The 20,242-nt window shown below is 46.0% G+C and overlaps 1 protein-coding gene across 4 annotated transcripts in view; it reads left to right on the forward strand.

Moving 5' to 3' along the window:
• The window catches only part of LOC147620300 (phosphatidate phosphatase PAH1-like), a 98,734-nt gene that overhangs the window by 18,448 nt on the left and 60,044 nt on the right, over positions 1 to 20,242 (forward strand). For all 4 annotated transcript variants that reach the window (XM_086772495.1, XM_086772494.1, XM_086772498.1 and 1 more), the window contains exon 4: positions 13,219 to 13,303. In XM_086772495.1, coding sequence (XP_086628621.1) covers positions 13,219 to 13,303 — 85 coding nt within the window. The remainder of the gene's footprint in view (positions 1 to 13,218; positions 13,304 to 20,242) is intronic.

Here is a 20,242-nt window from a genome sequence, read left to right on the forward strand (position 1 = left end):
GCCAGCACCCACTATTTATAGTGGGGAAGAGCTGGCCGACTGGAGCATAGAAACAGGCTGACTGGAGCTGTTGGACATGGCTCACTAGAAAAATGCCAGAATGGCTGGGAAAAATCCCAGAAAAATACTAAAAAAGGGGTGGCCAGCCCACAATCAAGGGCCATGCAAATGGGACCAAAAGGACACCATAAAGAGCAGAAACTGGGGATGAAAGTGCTAACACTTCTTTGACTCTCCGTTAGTTGTTGCACTATTTTTACTTAGGTCCGCACGACCTGATTTCACAAGATAGTCAAAATGCTTCCCTCAGCATACTTACGTAAAACAATCTTTAAACAAACAGGTTTCATATACAAAATACAAGTCCAAACATAATTCTTATCTTTCCACATCATTCCTCATCATGTCTTACCTCTCATCATTCTATATTTTTCTACATCAATTCACATCACATCATTCCTCATCATGTCTTACCTTTTAACTTCATTTCTCATCATTCCATATTTTTCTACATCGGTTTAAATAAATAAGATGCTTAAATATAATTATGATTATGTTTAAACTTAGGTTTATGCATAAACTAATTTTTATGTTAAAAGTGTTATTTTAACCTTTTAAATCATAGAAAATGCAGAGAAGTTATGGTAAAATTTTATCAGTAGAAAATGAAGGTTTAGACATAAATGTTTTTTATTCTAAAAGAGGAACTTTGAGCATTATTATTTTATAGAAAATGCGAAAAAACTATGGCAAAATTTTTATTATTTAAAAAATAAATTTTATGTATAATTAATTTTTATACTAAGAGTGAAATTTTAAGTATTCTTGTTTCATAGAAAATATGAAAAAGTTATGGTAAAATCTTTATCATTAGAGAATGGAATTTATGCATAAATAACTTTTATATTAAAAGTAAAAATTTGAGTATTATCATTTCTTAGAAAATGTGGAAAAGCTATGGAAAAATTTATATCATTAGAGAATGAATTTAGGCATAATAAATTTTATGATAAAAGTGGAGTTTTGAGCATTATTCATTTGCTTGAAAAATAAAAAAGCTTATACATAAATTTCTAGATTCATTCAATTTATGAGAATTATGAAAATGATTCATGTAGATAAAAATGAATGAGTGTTTAAGTTGAAAGAGGAAATATGGATATTATTGGTTTTGTAAATTCCATGAGATCGTATGTATAAATCCTTTATTGAAAAAGAAGAATATTGAGTATATTTTAATTTGAGAAAATTAGAATAAGAATGAGGAAATATTCATGGAAATGCATCGTGAAATCATGGATAAAATTTCAATCAGAAAGGGAAATCACAAACATAATTAACTTTTGGAATTATGAAGTACATGTCTAGATTCTCAAAAAATAGAATCTTGGGGTACATTCTGAACGGGAAAAGGATTTTCCAAAAAAAGACCAGAAACATGCTTAGTTGAATGAATGTGAATAATTGTGACTGATTTATTCCTAGATTTCTTGGGAAAGGAATCCGAAACTCTTGAAAGGATCGAGGATCCAAAAGAGAATGGAAATTTAGACTTAATTGAATTGAGTCGAGAAAAGTTGTCTTTAACTGAGCCAAGTAATGGTTGAGACTTAGAAAAGTCCTGTCAGTATAAAAGTATAAAAAGTAGAGTAACTGTACTTTTAATCTGGTTGATGTGAGGATTGATGTAGAGTGATGAGATGAAGTGAATGAATGTGGGAATGATGTAGGATGATGTGAATGGATGTTAAATGATGTGGGAATGATGTGAATGAATGTGGGAATGATGTGGGACGATGTGAATGAATGTGAGAATGATGTGGGACGATGTGAATGAATGTGGGAATGATGTAGGATGATGTGAATGAATGTGAATCAATGTGAGATGATGCGAGATATGAATGGATGTGAAATGATGTGAGATGAATATGGGAATGATGTGAGATGATGTGAATGAATGTGAGATGATGTGAATGAATGTAGGAATGATGTGAATGGATGTGAATTGATGTGAGATGATGAGAGTGGATGTGGATTGATGTGATGTGAATTGTTGTAGAAAAATGTAGGATACTGAGAAATGATATGGAATGATGAGAAATGAAGTGGAATGGTAAGAAATGATGAGGAACGATATGAAAGCAGGTGTAATGATGAGGAAAGATGAGAATTATTTTTGTAAGTGTGTATATGAAACTTGTTTTTTTAAAGATTGTTTTACGTCAAGTATGCTTGGGGAAGCATTTTGACTATCTTGTGAAATGAGGTCGCGGCGACCTAAGTTGAAATGTTGTAACAGCTGATGGAGAGTCAAAGGAGGACGTCTTGCGTGGCAAGATCGGTCGAGGTCTTGACCAATCTCGGTTCAGTTAAAATGGTGAGCTTTTGGTACGGTGGATGAGGGACCAAGGAAGCGGCCTATGAGTGAAGCGCTAGGTCACCTGCGAATGAACCTAGAGAGTGTTGATCATATGGTGCTCAGGCTCTGAGTCGCTTAGGATACCCATGCGTGCGTTGAGGAAGAAAAATGAGCTGGAGTTTGTTTTCTGAACACGGGCATGGATCTGGTTGATTGGTCTTGCTGGTCTTCAACAACGGATGAGTTCGTGGCCGGAACTATTGAAAAGACCCTTGAGTGAGCAGGTGTTGAGGGTTCTGGTTACCAATGATGCCATAGGTACGTTGAGGAAGGAATGAATGGAATACTTGATTATATTCTTAAGTACTATGGACTAGGAACTATTGAAAAGGCTTCTGAGTGAGCAGGCGGTGAGCGTTCTGGTTGCCAATGATGCCATAGGTACGCCGAGGAAAGAATGATTGGAATTGGAACTTGGAAATGGAATACTGAGGAATATGATGGAAACACTGTGGTTTTATTGCAATGATGTTTTGGAGATAGTTGAGTCTAAGAAAAGACAATTTTATATTAGGTGCGTAAGTGGTGTGTCTATTGAAGTTTTGCATGAGAGTCGGTTAGGGACCTGGGAACTCTTTTTCGTGGTACCCGAGACAAAACATAACCAAATATTTATAATGGATCCTATCAATACAGTGGTTGGGTGGTTGGCTAACCCATGGGATTGGGATGGGGTGCTGGACTGATGGATTCCTACACAATCTTTGGAAACTCACCTCCAACATTCTGTCCATTGTCTGTGATCACTTGTACTACATTTTGAGGGCCAATCTCTAATAAAGCTTGGCGCAAATGTCCCCAAATGAAAGTGCTTGTCACAACTGTCCCTGGAACCGAAGCATCAATGGCACGCAAGAACATTGTGCCTTTGCAAGAGGACACTATAAACCGACCTCGATCTTCAGACAAAACCAAAGGACGGTCCAAAAACAAACTTGCACACAAAACACTTCAACACCTTTGAGGACCAAGAAAAGGAAAACAAATAGGGGGAGCTAGAGTGCTTTTGTAAACAGGACACGGAGACCGATTGGCCCCAAAATGCATGGCGTCCCTTGCGGTATTTCTTTAATTGATTTTAAGAGAGCTTTGATTATAATAAGGCTAGAAACTCAGCCGTCACAGTAGAACTCCTGAAGCCTGCAAAGACCTTGCATCATGACTTCTTATCTACTCGGCATATATGTAACCTTTTCATGTACATAATATATATATATTGAAAACCAATCTTTTTTTCTCTCTATCTCTCTATCTCTCTCTCATGCATTTTGCATTAAAGGTTCCTATAGGGTGCTCAAGGGCTGTGATTAAGGCATGAAGGCTTCCGTTATGTCACATTAGTATCAGAGCATCAGGTGCGGCCACATCACAAGCGCTGCACGTCCCAGTAATATATATCAGAACAGTCGAAGTTCCCATGCCCCAGACTAGTAGACCTGCAAGGACTAGTAGCCACACCCACCCTACCTTCAACCTCCACCCTAGGGGTGGCATACTTGCACCACAAGGGCATTGTCATAAGGGGTGTACAGGTCCAAGCAAGGTAAATGCAAGCAGTTAAGAAGCATCAGGAAGGCCAGGCATGGATTAGGTGAATCCTCAGCATTTAGCCTATGGAAGTTAGGTCCTCAAAGGAGTACCTCTGTGGCTTCCTGAGAACAGGAGGTGCAGCCTCAGTAAGAAGTCATCAGTGCGTTAAGGGGCATGGGTATGCAAGCAAAAAAGACAACATTGGAACAAGATGCACCGTTCTTAACGAGACTTGGAGTGAATCTGAGAAGTGCAGGGTTTTCAATGTCACATGTGGAAGCTCTGGGAGTATTCTTTCAGCCCTAAACACCATCTTGGAACATGTTGATGCAAAACGCATACAAAAGAGAGAGAGAGAGAGCTGAGTATTCAGTATAAGGTGTACAAATCTTACAGTTATAGGCTGCTTTCATGAAAAGGTAGAAAACCCTATTCTATGCCTAAGTCTAAGACCCAACTCATAAAGAGTTGAATGAATAACCAAGAACTCAGTCCATGCTATTTATAGCCCAGAAAAATCCCAATTGGACTGGCCGACCTGCTGCTGGCCAGGTCCCTGGACAAACCCCAATCACATGCTGGAGCCGACTTTGATAAAGTTCCCTTAAAGCTTGCCGATAGCCTCCTGGGTCCCTCCAGTGCCTTCCATGACCACACCTAGTTGCTGCAGTTCTTGAATCAGGTCCAAAACTGGTTCTAATCTTGTTCTTTGTCATGTTTCCCCTTAAGGATTAGCTCTGGGTTAAGCGTATACATGTCTTGCACATGACATCCCCTATGCTAAACTTGATGACGGGATTACAACTTCTTCTTGGATGACTGTCATCATCCCATTCTCTATTTTACGGAGTCCCAACTTGTTAGCCTTCCTTTCCTGGCAACCTTTTCATTGAAAACCTGGACTGGTCTCCAAATCCACTCCAAGTCTGATGAAGTTCTATGCATTTGTTCCATCCTCTCCCCTTTCCATTTCTGCCTTGTCCTTGAACACTTTCTCTCTTCTTCTTTCCTGAGTATTGAGTTTGACACTCTCACTCAACCCCTTGGAGGATCGTCCTCCCCTGGAACCATTGCGTGAAAGCCTTTCCTGGTGTGCTCCAAGTGGCACCCGACTCATAGGATTGCCATTCCCTTTGGGACTTGTGGAACACCACCAACCAATCTCCTGGGAACTTCTTCCATGTCTTGTGTTCCTTTCCTTGGGCCTTGTACCTGTGCACTTTCCTGTACCTTGGACCTGCGCACCTTCATCTGGGACTGAATCAACGTTTAGTCTTGCTGAGCCTAATGCTAAAACAATGTTGTCTGTGAAAGAAAGAGAAAACACAGGTTGTAGGCCCAAGTACAAACAGTAGAAGGCTGTAGACAGACGTTTATTGTTGAAAATGAGCACGAGGGAAGCCCGTAAGTGCTTAAAGCATAAGAGACTGTGGCTACAGCCAACAACCTCCAGCAGATATGCAAAAGTGAGATGAGATATGAGATGGTGAGAGCCCGTATATACCTCTCATATGAGCAAGTTGGTCTGTTGCAGTAGGCCGACAGCAGTCGTGAGCCATAAATATGCCATAAATAGCCTAAAAGACTCATAAAAATGCTAGAAAAAACGTAAATGATGTCTACTAGTTATGCTAATTTCGGGCCTTATGGAAATGACCAATACAAGCATGCTAGGGTTCATGTAGACCATCTGGAGATGTTAAATATATATTTCCAACACCTCCTCTTTAGCGCCAGAGGGGCGGTTCAATACGAGCACATTGAAGTAGCACCTCCAAAGTAGCTCTCGGAAGTGGTTTGGTGAAGAAATCAGTCACATTGTCCTTGGTAGAACAGTAGGCCACCCGAAGAAGTCCCAGCTCGATCGAGTCGCGTACAAAATGATAATGCACCCCCTATATGCTTGGCTAGGATTCTGAGCTAGAGCAATAGCACTCTGAGAATCTGAGAAGATAGTAACCGGGGAAGTGTTGCCACAGCACAAATGCTCCAGAATCTGATGAATCCAAAGTGCCTCAGTGGAGGAGAGGAGATAGGATTTGTACACAGCCTCCATATCACAGGATTCTGAGCTAGAGCAATGGCACTCTGAGAATCCGAGAAGATCGTAACCGTGGAAGTGTCGGCACAACACAAATGCTCCAGAATATGATGAACCCAAAGTGCCTCAATGGAGGAAAGAAGGTAGGATTTGTACCCAGCCTCGGTGCAAGAAGTAGCAACAGTCCTCTGCTTCTAAGCCTTCCAAGAAACCAATCGTGTACCAAGCATGAAGGAATATCCATCTGTAGACCTCCGAGTATCGATACAGCTCGCCCAATCAAAATTTGTGAAACCAATCAAGTTAGCACCACTGGAATAGGTGACATGCACTCTGCACTGTAGTGCATGGTGACAGCATTATTACCATATTTATTAGCATTTATTCTGGCATTTTTTAACATATTATTTTAGTTTTGCATCATCAACTATCTCTTCATCAAATTGTGTAAAATCAAGTGCTTCACCAAAAACTTTTTCATCAATAAATATTTCAAACTTAAACACAAATTTAAAAAATGTGGTTCTACAAATTCTTGCAATTGCCCTCCTTGAGTGATTAATGCTCAAAAGGTTAATTTCCTTGGATGTTTCTTTTACACGTATAAGAAGTGCCTAGTGTCTCTTAGGCTAGATGGTTTGGCATGCCCTAGGTATTGGTGTGTGTGTGTAAGATGCAAGCAACAAGGGAAGTGCTATGGGACTCCTTTCTTTTAAGGTCATGGGTGAAATGAGTTTGAAATACCTACAAGTGATCATGATAGATCATGATAGTATAAACGTCAAAGGTAGTTAAAGCATGTAGCACAAACTTATTCTAATGTCCTCCAATTTGTCATCAAGGGGATCATTGAAATTTTGGGGGCACAAATAGTGCAAAATGTATGGTTACTTATAAGGTTTTATGAGTCGATGATTAAATTGTTTGGTGATTTTTTGTAATGGGTAAAGAACACTCTAGCAAGGGAAAGAAAGTGGGAATTTATATGGATAAAGAATGCATCCAACTTGTGTATGAAGATAAAGGTGATGTGGATAACATTTGGGACCGACATAGGTGGCATATAAGGTAGCAAGCTTATGTCAGAGAAAAGCCTCATCCGAGCTTATGGCTCTACCAAGGGCCGCGAGTTTGTAGTCCTATTCGACATGGGCAGTTTTGAGGATGCCATCTCTTCCTAGTTGGCTACCAAAATGAGCTGTACATTAGTGTCCTATCATTTGGATGTGGACGGATTCACACCTGGTCTCCGCACCCACATATCTCAAAAGGCACAACTGTTTTTCTTTGTAGTTCAAAAGGCCTCATTCTAACGAGATTTTATTCTCTCGTCTCTTTTGGGGTGTGACATGATCTTAGGAATCCAATGGTTTTGTTAGTATGAGCCTATTTTCAATTGGGAGAAGGACACTTTTACTATTTGTAAAGGTTTTCCTAAGCTCGTCATGATTCATGGGGATAGAAGCATTCTTGGCATCTCGTTGATTTCTCATCTCCAGACCCGACCTATCCACAAGGGAACGGAAGGACATCATTGGTTCCGTCGGGATTCGATTGGACTCCTCAAAGGTTCAAGGGATCTTGGATTGAGACATTTCGCCCAAGAGATCCGTTCATTCGTAGAACTTTGCCAGACTTGGCTTACAACACTCATGTTCACCAGTTTTCCAACCTTGCAGCACCTCTAACCGACTCGCTCAAGGGGGGTGAAAACTCGTAGATAAAAAGTCACAGTTACAGGTAAGGTGCTTGATGCATTCCGTGCACTCTAGAAAGCAGACTCATAAGCGCCTGTTTTGAAGTTACCATCTTGGGATGAACCTTTTGAGGTTATTACCGATGCCATAAATGTAGCCATATGTGCAGGTCTTCAGCAGGACAATAGACCCATAGCCTACTACAATAGAAAGTTATGTCGTCGAAAGGAATTATTCGGTTTATGACAGAGAGCTTTTGGGTGTGATCACAACGCTCTAACATTGGAAGTCTTTCCTTTATTGACATGTTTTCACAGGCAAAACAAACCACCAAGCACTTAAGTGGCGTCAGACCATGCCAAGTGTCCAATGAAGTGATTGGAAAGCGAGATGGAGTCAGATCTTCCAACAATTTGGAGGAATGATTGAGTACATCCCTGGTAAGCATAACCCAGTAGTAGATGCTCTTAGTCGAAAGACCAGCAGTCTACCATTCTCGAAATCACTTGAAAAGACTTCGATAGCATGAAAGATTAATATGTGGATTCCGCAGAGTTTGGGACTCAGTATACTTTGGCCCTGGCCATTACTCAGCGCAGAACGGTTGGTTGTTCTACAAGAATCGTCTCTGTGTCATTTGGGAAAAGCAAACAGCTCTTCTCCATGATGCCCATGACTCCTTAGTTGGAGGCCATAGAGGTATCAATAGTACCCTTGAGAAATTGGAACGGTCCTTTTATTGGCTAAAAATGAGGCGTGATGTTTATTCACATGTTCAAGTCTGTAAGATTTGTCCAAAAGTTAAGGTTCCACATACGAAAAAAGTTGGGTTACTTCAACCTTTGCCTATCCCCGACAGACCTTTCATTGACATTTATATGGACTTTGTAGGGCCTCTACCAGCATCCATTGGATCTCATAACACAATGTTTTATCAGTGGATCGCTTCAGTAAGTTCTGCATGCACTGTGGACATAAGCATCACTGTCACCAACCCATTTCACCGCTTCAGGTGTGTCACTGACCACTTCTGGAGAAGTCATCTCTGTGATCACGAGGAGTGAATCTTGTGAAGAAGTGGATGAATCTGTGACTGCCATGTATGCTACTTTGGTAAATCCCTCCTTTGAAACTTTGTCCTTACCCTTGTCTTTGGTGTTGTTTGTTAGACGCTTTGGAAGCATCTTGGGCTTTATACTTAGCTTTGGCTGCTCGAGAGCTATCATGACGAGCAAAGTAGTGAGTCTCAGTATGACTTGTCCTACTACAGTAATCACATTCATTGCTTTTGTCCTTGGACTCCTTTGAATTCTGTTTACCCTTGCCTTTGTTGTTGTTGTTGTTGGAGTTTCCTTTTCCACCTTTACCTTTGCCCTTGTCTTGGGCAACAAAAACAAACTCCAACTTGCCTTTTTCCGCGAAGCATACACTTGTCGTGGAGATAACTCACGACTTCCTCAAAGGGGGAGAGGATCACGGAAGTAAATATGATCCCTAACAGAATCAAAGGAAGCAAGCAATTTTCCAAGAAGCTTATGGATTGGATTGTTGATTGTGCTTCCGTACTCCTCAAGTTGCAGCTTGATACGGGTGATTTCTCCAATCTTCTCAACGATGTTATCTAACTCATTGATTGTAATCTTCTCCGGATCTGACTCCAATTTTGCAATCTTCATTGTCGAAACTCTCCCATACCTCCTCTGGATCTCCGCCCACATCTGATGAGATTACTCCGGGTAGAGACAAACTGTGCCTGCATAGATGGAGTCATGGAGTGGATGATGATAAGACAGGCCCGAGCATCCAATATGCTTCTTAAAGTAGGGTCCACCAAGTGAGGTGTGGAGATGGACATCCACACACCGCTCCTTCTAGCAATAAGGTGTGGACAACATCAGTGAAAGCACATCATTAAAAGGCGATTTCAGCATTTAATTTGTCCACCAAGCAAGCCGACGGCTGTTGATTCTGGCCGACTTGGTCCTCAATAAAGTATATAAGCATAAGATAGAATTCAGCTAAGCATCAAGTCATTTCACGAAGTCACCTTCATTATTCCACAATAGAAGCATGTAGAAAGGGACCAAGGTCACCCTTATGGGGCTAACCAAAGGCCTAAGTCATGTACAAGCATTAAGCAACCTTTTTGTACCATATGAATAAAAGAAAACCGTGACACCCAATCTCTCTCTTCTTCTCTCTCCTCTGTCTTAATCATCTTAATTCAACATCAATGTTCTTAATCAAGCTTAGGGCTATGGATCAATACAGCAAGGCTTTCGCGCATGCAACATTGGTATCAGAGCATTCAAGCTCAGCCACCAAGCAATGCCCCTAGGAAGGTGCTCAGTTTCCAGCAAGAATGCAGCAGGGTAGCAGACGGAGTGATACACCAAAGTCAAAACCCTGGTTGTTGTCGATAGTCTCCAAGAAATATGTACTGTCAAGATGCACCAACTTGCCTATCCTCCCATGACAAAGACAAATCTAATGACATGTCTTCTTGTGGTGCCTCCATGACATCAAACACTGAAGATACTCCAACCAATGCACATGGCAAGTGAGAAGAGTACTCCTAAATGACCCCAAAAACTCAAGCGACCGCCATTGAAGCCAAATAGGTGTGTGCTCAACCTGAGAAATGAAAAAAGCTGAGACGCACACACGTGCATCTCCTTCACAGTCATCCTCCAGTTCTAAAGAAGCCTCCTCCTCTGTTGCATGTGTGGAAGCCTTGCTGTACTGATCCACAGCCCTAAGCCTGATTAAGAACATTGATGCTAAATTAAGATGATTAAGATAGAGGAGAGAAAAAGAAGAGAGAGATTGGGTGTCAAGGTTTTCTTTTATTCATATGGTACAAAAAGGTTGCTTAATGCTTGTACATGACTTAGGCCATTGGTCAGCCCCATAGGGGTGACCTTGGTCCCTTTCTACCTGCTTCTACTGTGGAAAATTGAAGATGACGTGCTGAAATGACTTGATGCTTTGCTCAATTCTGTCTTATGCTTATATACTTTATTGAGGACCAAGTCGGCCAGAATCAACAGTCGTCAGCCTGCTTGGTGGACAAATTAAATGCTGAAATCACCTTTTAATGTTGCGCTTTCACTAATATTGCCCACACCTTATGCCATGCTTCTAGACCCTTGCTGCTTGTAGCCTAGACAACACTGTTGACAGCTGACAGAGCCTTGTTGGCTGCCGACAGGGTGCCACACTCCCTCATGCTCATGATGATGATGTGCTGATGCTACTAATGATGTTGATGCTGTAGATGCTACTACTACACTGATAAATGACTTTATTGATGATTAGTCAAGGATTATGTTGTTCATGCTAAAGATTAAGCCATGGCACGGGCATGCACGTGACATTCCCTTCTGCTAAACTTGATGACAAGGTGGACACTATGTCATCCTTCCTTTCTCAACTTCTACTGACTTTGACTTATTGCTCTACTCACTTTGACTTTTACTGACTGATATTTTTGTCTGAACACCTTCACTTCTTATCTCCACTTCCAAGTCTTGCTGAAGAACTGAGAATTTATTAAACTATTGTCCCCATGCCTCCTTTCCCTTACCCTTAACACTACGTCGAGTCACTTGCCGAAACTATTCATGCCTGTTGCTAGGCCTTTGGAACTAATCTGAGAGTTTAATGATGTACTGGTTATGCATACATACCCTCAGGGAATGCTTCCTTTGGCTTCGCCTGTTGCAAAGTAGGACGATTACTCGGAGTATGTTCCACGAGACATGGGTGGTTTAGACATACAATGATGAGCAATATTGATGGATATAGATCTGGTGCAACGTTTCTGAGGAGTATGGTTCTTAGTTCTGCTTTCTTCCTTCAGGGTGCATTGGAGATGGTGCAAGCAATTCTTGTGCTCCATTTGAGCCAATGCATTAGTGGCTGGAGTTTGGATAGCGGAGTTTTGCTCGGCCATTCTCTAGAGTGTTCTTCTTGTGGGCTACTGGAGGATACTCAGAGGTTTGCATTGTTTTTTCATGGACGGTTGGAGTGCTTGATCAGGTGGAAGTTGGTCATCCTCTAGTTTCTTTGCAAGTCTTATTGTTAATGTGGCGAGGACGGAATGTGAGCCTTTTGAGTGGATGCAAAGTGGTCTCGCATTGTTTGGAATCTTTGGTATCTTGGATGAGCTTTGCTTGGATCCTTTTCTTTTATGGAAGGGCACTTTATATGGACACCGTGCAGTTGCGGAAAGTTGCAATGCAAGTAGGGGAGAATGTGACACACCTACGAGTGTCCAGAGCAGCGCTAGGCACCAGATAGTAGTCGACGTCGGATAGCGCAAGTGACATGTGGCATTGCCAAGTAGCAGTGATGATGTGGCAGTTGGGTAGAGCTGGCCAACGGCCTACTAGGAGCATTGGCGTATATATGTACATGGGTTGCCAAATCATCATAATCATGTGCTTTCCTCATTGTTGTACTTCACAGAGCATTTCTCTATAGGCGAAGTGCTAGCTGGGAGTGAATAGTAGGTCACAGGGCTGTGATTTGATGTCTTCATTCTCAGCCACATCTTGTACATAATCCAAAGCAGTAGTTTAGGACTCTTGTGGGTGCTCTATGTGTGATTCCGCTGCACTCTTCTTTCTATCTTTGGAAACCCCTAGCACATAGGCACAAGTGTTCTACATGTGTGCCAATTAGGTGATAGACCAAGTGGTTTCATAGGACCAGGAGTTCTTGGGTTGAAAACCCCACAAGGTGCTTCCTTCGTGCCATTGCCTATGGGCGGATACAAAGCGCCTGCGGATGGTGAAAAAATGGTAACTACGAGAGGACCTTGGGCCTAAGGCTAGTCGGAGAAAAAGAAAAAAAGAAAAAAAAAGTGTTCTACCTGTGTATTAGGTGATCCTTGGGGGGTGCTGGTTGGGCTCTCTTAACAACTGCATGGGTAAGACCATGAGGGCTGGCCAACTAGCATGGTGGTGGGTTTTCTCTTCCACGATTTGCTACAAGGTAGCTCACTACCGTGTCCACACCAATTTGTCCAACTGCCCAAGACTATACACCACCCGAGACCTATTACAAGGCTCTAAACCACCTTACACACACCTGGTGCAATCCGAGACTGTCCCCCGTAGAGACTCAGAAACTGGAGATGCCTGGTATACTCCTAGAATCCAAAATGCTTTTATGACTTTATTTGTTAGGTGTGTAATTTGTGGCTGCTGAATTGGCATGTGACAGTTTTACTGTTCTGCCCTATGTATAAGGAAGGTTGTAGAGAAGCACCAACCCTAGGGAAAGGGCCTTGATGAAAGGTCAATTATTGAGTTGAAAGTCCAGTATAAGAGAATACTTGATGCTACTGGGAAAGCAAGCATACCCTGGAGTCTAAATCACTACCAAATATTCCAAATCATCGAACCGCTAATATAGAATATATGTCTGTATTATCTTTGGGGTAGACCTTACTTCTGATGAGCTAGCTGTCTATGTTATAAATGGATCGTATTTTTCTAAATAAAGGTGGTGTTCATAATGTGCAGGTCTGATGTTTTGGGCCAAGTAATGCCTCTTGTTGGGAGAGATTGGAGCCAGTCTGGAGTTACTCGCCTCTTTTCTGCCATCAAGGTAAGATAGATGGACTCTTATATTAACTAAAATTTTACATTGTAGTTGGAAACAACACATCAAAAGCATTTGGATTTTGTTTTGATAGAGGTTTTAGTACTATAGGTGTGAGTTTGTGATGATGTACAGACTGTATGGCATCAGTGACCAAAAAGGGATATATATCTGTTGCAGATCTGGATCTGCTACTTTGGAAGAGTGTGAGAACTCCTATCTAAGAAATGCAGTAAACAGGTTACTAAATGGATGGCATATATTACACCTTAACAAATTTTATAAGCTTATAGGGACAGAGATTGTTAGGTTTGTTTCATTATGTCCTCTTACAAGCTTCATGAGGTCTTGAAGCTTGTCTTGGACCTTGTCACTGTGGAAATGAGTGTGTGTGCATGCTAATGTATGAGCAAAACAATCATTAAGGTGGATCAAAGTGATTAAGCAAAAGACTTAATGCTAATGAGAATGATTAAACCTTGATTAGCACTAATGACCCACGAGTTGTTTCAGAGCATAATCCATTGTTTTTATTTATGAAATGCTACCTCTTATATAGGCAAGATACAAGCATAAGTAGCCAAGCTTGATCCCCCCAAATGTCTCCACTGTTCTCTCTAGTTTGACCCACTATTCTCTCTCTCTCGAGATTGCAGGCATCTGCTAGATTCGTGGTGGGCTGTTTTGTACCGTCTCCTACTTGCATTTGTAGAGATTCTCAGTTAGAATTCAAGGCTTTTACTTTGACACTTGCTTTTACAATGCATGATTGGCTCTAAGATCATTTGGGCTCTTACACCTTTGGCTAAATGGCTCCACCATTGAGCCTGCTTTTTGAAGAAACAATCCTTCTCTAAGTGATTGCTCATGCTGTAGTTGCACTTAAGCTTGCCCTTTGCTTTGAATGGACCTTTGTTGGGTTGAAATCTCCCCCTTCTTACTTACTCTGGAACTTTCTATCTTGTAATCATCCCGTCCAATGTTGGATCTGGAGTGTTCTTCAAAGTAGTAACAATGTTGCCATAGATGTCATCAGGCATGCTCTTGAGTAGCACGATTATGGCATCATCATCAGACACTGGTGCACCAATGGCTGATTATTGGTTCATGAGGCTTTGCATATGATTTTTTTTTTCCCGAGAAAAGATCCTTTCATTAGTTATAGAAAAAACGCCCGTAGGGCTACAAAAGATCTCTCCTGCTCATAAGAGAAACAGAGCAGTGAATACAGCATGGCAGCCCGGGAGACTCTCCCTAGGTGCTGCAAAATACAAGCATCAGTACAAAGGACTGAGAGGCTAAATCATACAATAGGGGGGGGGGGGGGGGAAGAGCCAAACAGGTGGCCTGTAGTGCCAACGGGGGGATCCCGTGTGTAAGGTGTAGAAGGGGCCACAACTCCAAGTGGTGTGAAAGGCCTGGCGCCGCAAGATCGCCTCATCCAAGTCTCCCCGGATGCGGTCGTACTGTCCTCGCAAGGTGTGGATCAACTCCTGCCAAATCCCATGTACAGTCTCTGCTGGTGGCTCCAATCTCCCCTCAAAGGCCGTAAAGCACCGGGCTCTCCAGGTGAACCAGATGGTGAGGCTGCTGAGGAGCTCCCATCGTAAATCCCGCTCTTGTGTCCAGCTGGCGGACGAGAAATCCGGTGCCGAAACCAGGCGAGGCTGGCCCCTAATAAATCTGATGGCCTGACTGCCTTGCTCCATCTCATAGCCCATAGCAGGCCCTGACGAAGTCGACCAAGCAACGGCACCCCACGTAAACATACCCTCTGGAGAGAGGGGAGCCAGAATACGCAGCATCCGCAGCCAAATCTGCTGTGCCTGAGGGCAATCCCAAAGGCAGTGTCTCTGTGTCTCCATAGGGTGGCCGCATCGGACGCAGGCCGCGGAAGACCGCTGTAAACAAGCCAAGTGCCAACTACTGAGCCCCTGTGGGCGACCAGCCACTGAAAAGTCGAGATCCTGCGGGCCTGTCGACTAGCCCAGAGCTGAGCCCAAAAATCCTCCAAGAACTCCTGTGAGAGTCCCTGTAGCCGCCAATGCCCCGCTGCCGCCGCTGGAGAGACCGTCCTCCTCGCCGTCAAAATATGCCGCCCCAGCCGAACAGTATACTGGAAAAAGGTAATCTCTGTGGCCTCAAGGGATGCATAAGGATCGTGCCACTCATACTCCCCGGGGTCCCACTGTAGCCGGGCCAAGGGGCGCGCTGCATATGCCCATATGCGCCAATCCGGGAGCACATCAGCAGGATCGGGGTCTATATGCCACTTCCGAGAAGCGGCGGCCACTACCCGAATCCTCTGAAAGGTGCACTCTGCAACCAAAGGCGACTCCTCCTCCACTCGCTGGAGTCTGCCCTCATCCTGAATCTCATAGTAGAGGCAACTGCCATCCTCAGTGCAAGCTCTGACAGCAATCAGGATCTCCAACTGTGTAAAGGCTCCCATCCACCGTGGGGTCACTGGCTCGAGAGGCGTGAACCACTCCTCTGTGAGTGCCTCCTGAATATCATCTCTCATAATCAACCCCCCTCTGAAGTGACTCAGCCTCTCCACCTGGATCTCCTCTGGGAGACTGCAGAAGGCCTGCCAGTCTCCAAAACTACGAGCTGGGCCTGCCGCTAAAGGCCCCCAGGCTAAACGAGGCCGAGAACCCAGCATATGACCCTGCTCTGTGCGAACCGCTGGGCTCCAGATGAGCGGCTGTCTGGCCCGCTCCTCAACACCAGAGGGAGGTCGCTGAGAGAGCCCCGGTCTCAGCAGCTCCCAAGCTCTCAGGATACTCAAAGCAAATCTGTCCTCCCATCCTCTACTGAGGCCTGTCCTCCTCATCTCTATGAAGATCCAGCGAATCTCTGGTGCCCAAGTGCCCCCTGCTGGGGGCGCCCGAGCCTGCAGCCGCTGCAAGAGGAGCTCTTTCCAAGGCTCACCGCCTGGAAGCAACCCCCGAACAATAAGCTTCCCTAATAAGGCTCTGCTCTGATCGACTGGATCTATAATGCCCAAACCTCCCTGAGCCAGCGGAAGTGTAATAACTGCCCATGCAACCTTTGCCCGAGCTGGCTGACCGTCCCGCCCAGACCACAGAGAGTTCGTGATCAGTCTCTGTACCTGGCTGATGCAAGAGCTCGAGAAGATCCAGCAAGACGTAATGTACCACATGGTCGCTAACAGCACCTGATTTGCCACCACCACCCTCCCAGCCAAGGATAGTCGAGCTGTACTCCAATACAAAAGCTTCTTCCGAATGCTCAGAAGAAGCGGGGCAATCTGCTGCTCAGGTGACAAATCTAGGCCAATCTGGCATCCCAAATACCGCACTGCTGTGCCTGGAGGAATCCATCTAAAACCGGGGTCCGGGCTCCATGCCGGAGTGGGAGCACTACTGATCCAAAAGGCCACTGTCTTGCGCCAATTGATCAATGCTCCCGAAGCTGCACTAAAAACCTGGAGCGACTGCTCTGCCCGAAGAAGATTGGCCTCTTGGCCATGCAAAAATAAGCCCGTGTCGTCTGCAAACTCAGCATCAAGCAAGTCCTCCCCCCGGACTGGGAGCTGAAGTCCTCTCAAACCAACCTCCTCTGCCGTCAAATACATGCTCATAGTCTCCGCAAAGAAGAGAAAAAGAAAGGGGGCGAGGGGACACCCCTGACGGACTGATCTGGTCAGCTCAAAACTCGGCCCCCGTCCTCCTGCAATCAACACTTGGCTGCGAGCTGTGGAATACAGAGCTGCCACCCCTCTGATCCATCCTGGCTCAAAGCCCAGGCGAAGCATAGTGCCCTCTAAGAAACCCCAATCAACTCTATCGTATGCCTTCTCAAAATCGAGAAGCATCACGACCAAGTCCTCGCCAAGAAATCTAGCTCTGGCCGTCGCCTCCCAGAAAGTAAAGATGTTGTCAAGGATATTGCGCTCCTTGACAAATCCTGTCTGAGTAGCATGAATCAACTCCCCCAGGAAGGGCTGGATCCTCAAACTCAAGGCCTTTGCTAAGACCTTGTAGGCAGTATTGAGGATCGTAATAGGCCTCCAATGCCGAATATCATCTGATACTCCCTCCCCCTTGGGGATAAGATAGATCAAGCCCTCTGAAAAGCTCTGCGGCATCACCCCAGTGTCCAAAACATGCTGAAAGCCCCTGCGGAGGCCTGGCCCCAAAAGGCCGGCGTCAGTCCGTCCTCCCCTGGGCAACTATGTCGCGGCAGGACCCTCAAGGCCTCGGCAAGCTCAATCTCTGAAAGCGGCGCACCAAGAACCGAACGCATACGATCTGTGACCCTCCTCTGCATGTGGGCCCACACAGTCTGTCTGCAAGCATCCCTGTCCTCAGTGGCTGGCTCCGCTGAAAGCAGGTCTCTATAAAATGCAGTGGCTATGGCTCTGATCTCCCTGGGCTCAATAGCTACCGAACCATCCGGTCTACCAAGCTGACGGACTCCTGCCTGAGCATGGCGGGGTCCAGTGATCTCAAAAAACTCACCAGTCACTCTATCACCAAGCTGCGTCCACTGAGAGGCCTAACGACGATAGTAAAACTCATGTCTCTGCTCCTCTGCCTCTCTAACCTCCTGGCGTGCTTGGCTCAGCTGGGACGCCAACCACTCACATGCCGGCTGCTGCTCCTGGAGGCGCTGTAACGAGGCAAGGCTGCGTCTCAGCCGATGCTCCTTCTCGCGAATCTCTCCCAGCCGTGTCAAAGCTGCAGCGTGCAGAAAAGAGCTAAGCTCGATGAGTCCTTGGGCACACTGGCCTGCTGCATCCTGGTCAGAGCACTGACTATCATGCCAGATCCTCTCAATGTCCTCAGCGAGACTGGGATCTGTAAGTACCCTCTCTGGGATCCTCAACTGCAAGCTGGGCTCCCGTGTCCTCTCCTCCCATGTCAGGATAACTGCCGCATGATCTGAAAATGAGGTGCCAGCGAGAATGCCAACGGAGCCCCCTCGCTCCCCTAACCAGTCGCCCACATAAAAGCGATCAATCCGTGATAGATTAGTTCCTCCCTGCCGACGATCCGACCGAGAGAAACTAAGACTGTCCTGAGAACGGGAGAAAGCCCCATGCTGCCATGCATCAGTGATCCTCAGTGTCATGCAAAACCGATCCCAAGCTGCAAGCTCCGTGCCGTGCATTGTAACATGACTGCCTCCCACCCTATCGGCCGGCTCCTCAAGCATGTTGAAGTCTCCCCCGACACACCAATGTGCGGCCTCTGGCAATGCATCCGTAACCTGGGTCCAGAACTCTGCTCTGGCACTAGCATGATTAGGCGCATAGACGTTGAGCACGCCCAATAGCTCATCATGCATCCTCAGAATGACATACTGTGCTCTACCAGGCACAATGATCCCTCGATCCACAATGGCCTGCCGCCATACATATGCAATGACCATGCAAACTCCTCCCTGTCCACCCAAAGGACCAAACCCTGCAGACCAAAAGGTATTCCATCTACCAGGCATCACCGAACCATATCTCCGGATCTTGCTCTCACCCAAGTGGTGCTCCTGCATCATCAAAATATCAATGCCGCCACCAACCAGGCATCTCTGAAGCTCCTGCCTCAAGCAACCTCGATAGCGTATAAAATGTGCTCCGCCCAGGCCCTGTACATTCCATGAGATGATCCTCATGGATGACCTGCTGAGGTAGATGCTGTCTCAGCCGTGCGGCGGGCCTTCGCAAGCGGCTTGGATGGAGAGTAGTCCCCATCCGAGCGGCTGCGAATCTGCCCACCCGGTGTACTGCAAGACTCCCGGATGAGGCGCCAGTGGCTGTGGCCCATGGCGACTGTCTCCCGCTCTGACAGAGCAACCTCGTGTATACATACATATCCAGGGTCGCGTGCTAAGTCTGCCACTATACGCACGACCAAATGACAAATCCCTGAGGCATCCACACTCCCGGGATCCAAGAAAAAATGAGCCAACTCCCAGAGCTGGCCTATCACATCTGTCACCTCCAGGTCGCTCACATGATGTGAAAACTCAACTGCCTGAGTCTTCAAAGTGCTAATAGCGAGCTCTAGAGTCCACTCCCGGTCGCAAGGGCCATAGAGAGGGAACGAGAAGGCCACTGCTGAATCAAGTGCCTCCTCCCCGCGGGCCGGAGGTATCACTACATGAACGCGGATGGGTGCTGGCTCATGGGGGCCCTCTGCTCCAAAAAGCCGAGTGAAGGCGTAACCGAAAGCCTCCGATCGCTGTCTAACACCGAGGCGACTCAGCCGACTGCGGATAGATGATATCCGTGAAGCCCGGATCGGCATGGCGGGTCTCCTCTGTGGTGCTCGAGCGAGATCGGTGCTCAGCGCCCTCCGGACTGCGGGCGAGCGCCAGGGGACTGCCACGGTCTCCCGGGAAGGCGAGGTGGGTGGGGGGGGAGGAGGGGGGGGGGGCGAGGGGGGCGGAGAGGGAGCCGCTGCCAAGACCGGAGCGGGGGCGGGAGGAGGTGAAGGTGGAAGCGAGGCAATGGGAGGGGATGGGGGTGGGGGTGGGGGTGGGGGGGGTGAAGGAGGGGGTGCTGGCATCTCCTGGTCCTCAGTCGCTGCAGGGGTCTCCTCCTGGAGGGGGGGAGCAAAGCTGTTCCTCACGGGAACCCAGTGAGGCTGAGCCTGTGGCTGCTGCTGCAGCGGTCTCTGCGCGTGCTGCTGTGACTGTCTCCCTCGGCGGCGCCCCTGTCCAGGCTGCCACTCCGAGGTCTCTGTGGCCTGAGCAGGTGTCCCGGAGGCAGCCTGCCGTGCCACATCTGTGGGCGGGCCATCAGGGGCCTGCTGCTGTGGTGAGGGTCGAGGTCTCCTGCGAGGGCAGGCCTTGGCCAGATGGCCGACCTGCCTGCATATGAAGCACTGGTTCGGGAGCCCCGAGAACTCCACTCTCTGATCAATCCATCCCCCCCCTATCCTAGGTAGCTGAATGACCTTAGGAAGGGAGGAGATG

This window comes from Cibotium barometz, chromosome 32 (genome assembly GCF_041138505.1).
Source record: "Cibotium barometz isolate CiBa-2024 chromosome 32, ASM4113850v1, whole genome shotgun sequence".
NCBI lineage: Eukaryota > Viridiplantae > Streptophyta > Polypodiopsida > Cyatheales > Cibotiaceae > Cibotium > Cibotium barometz.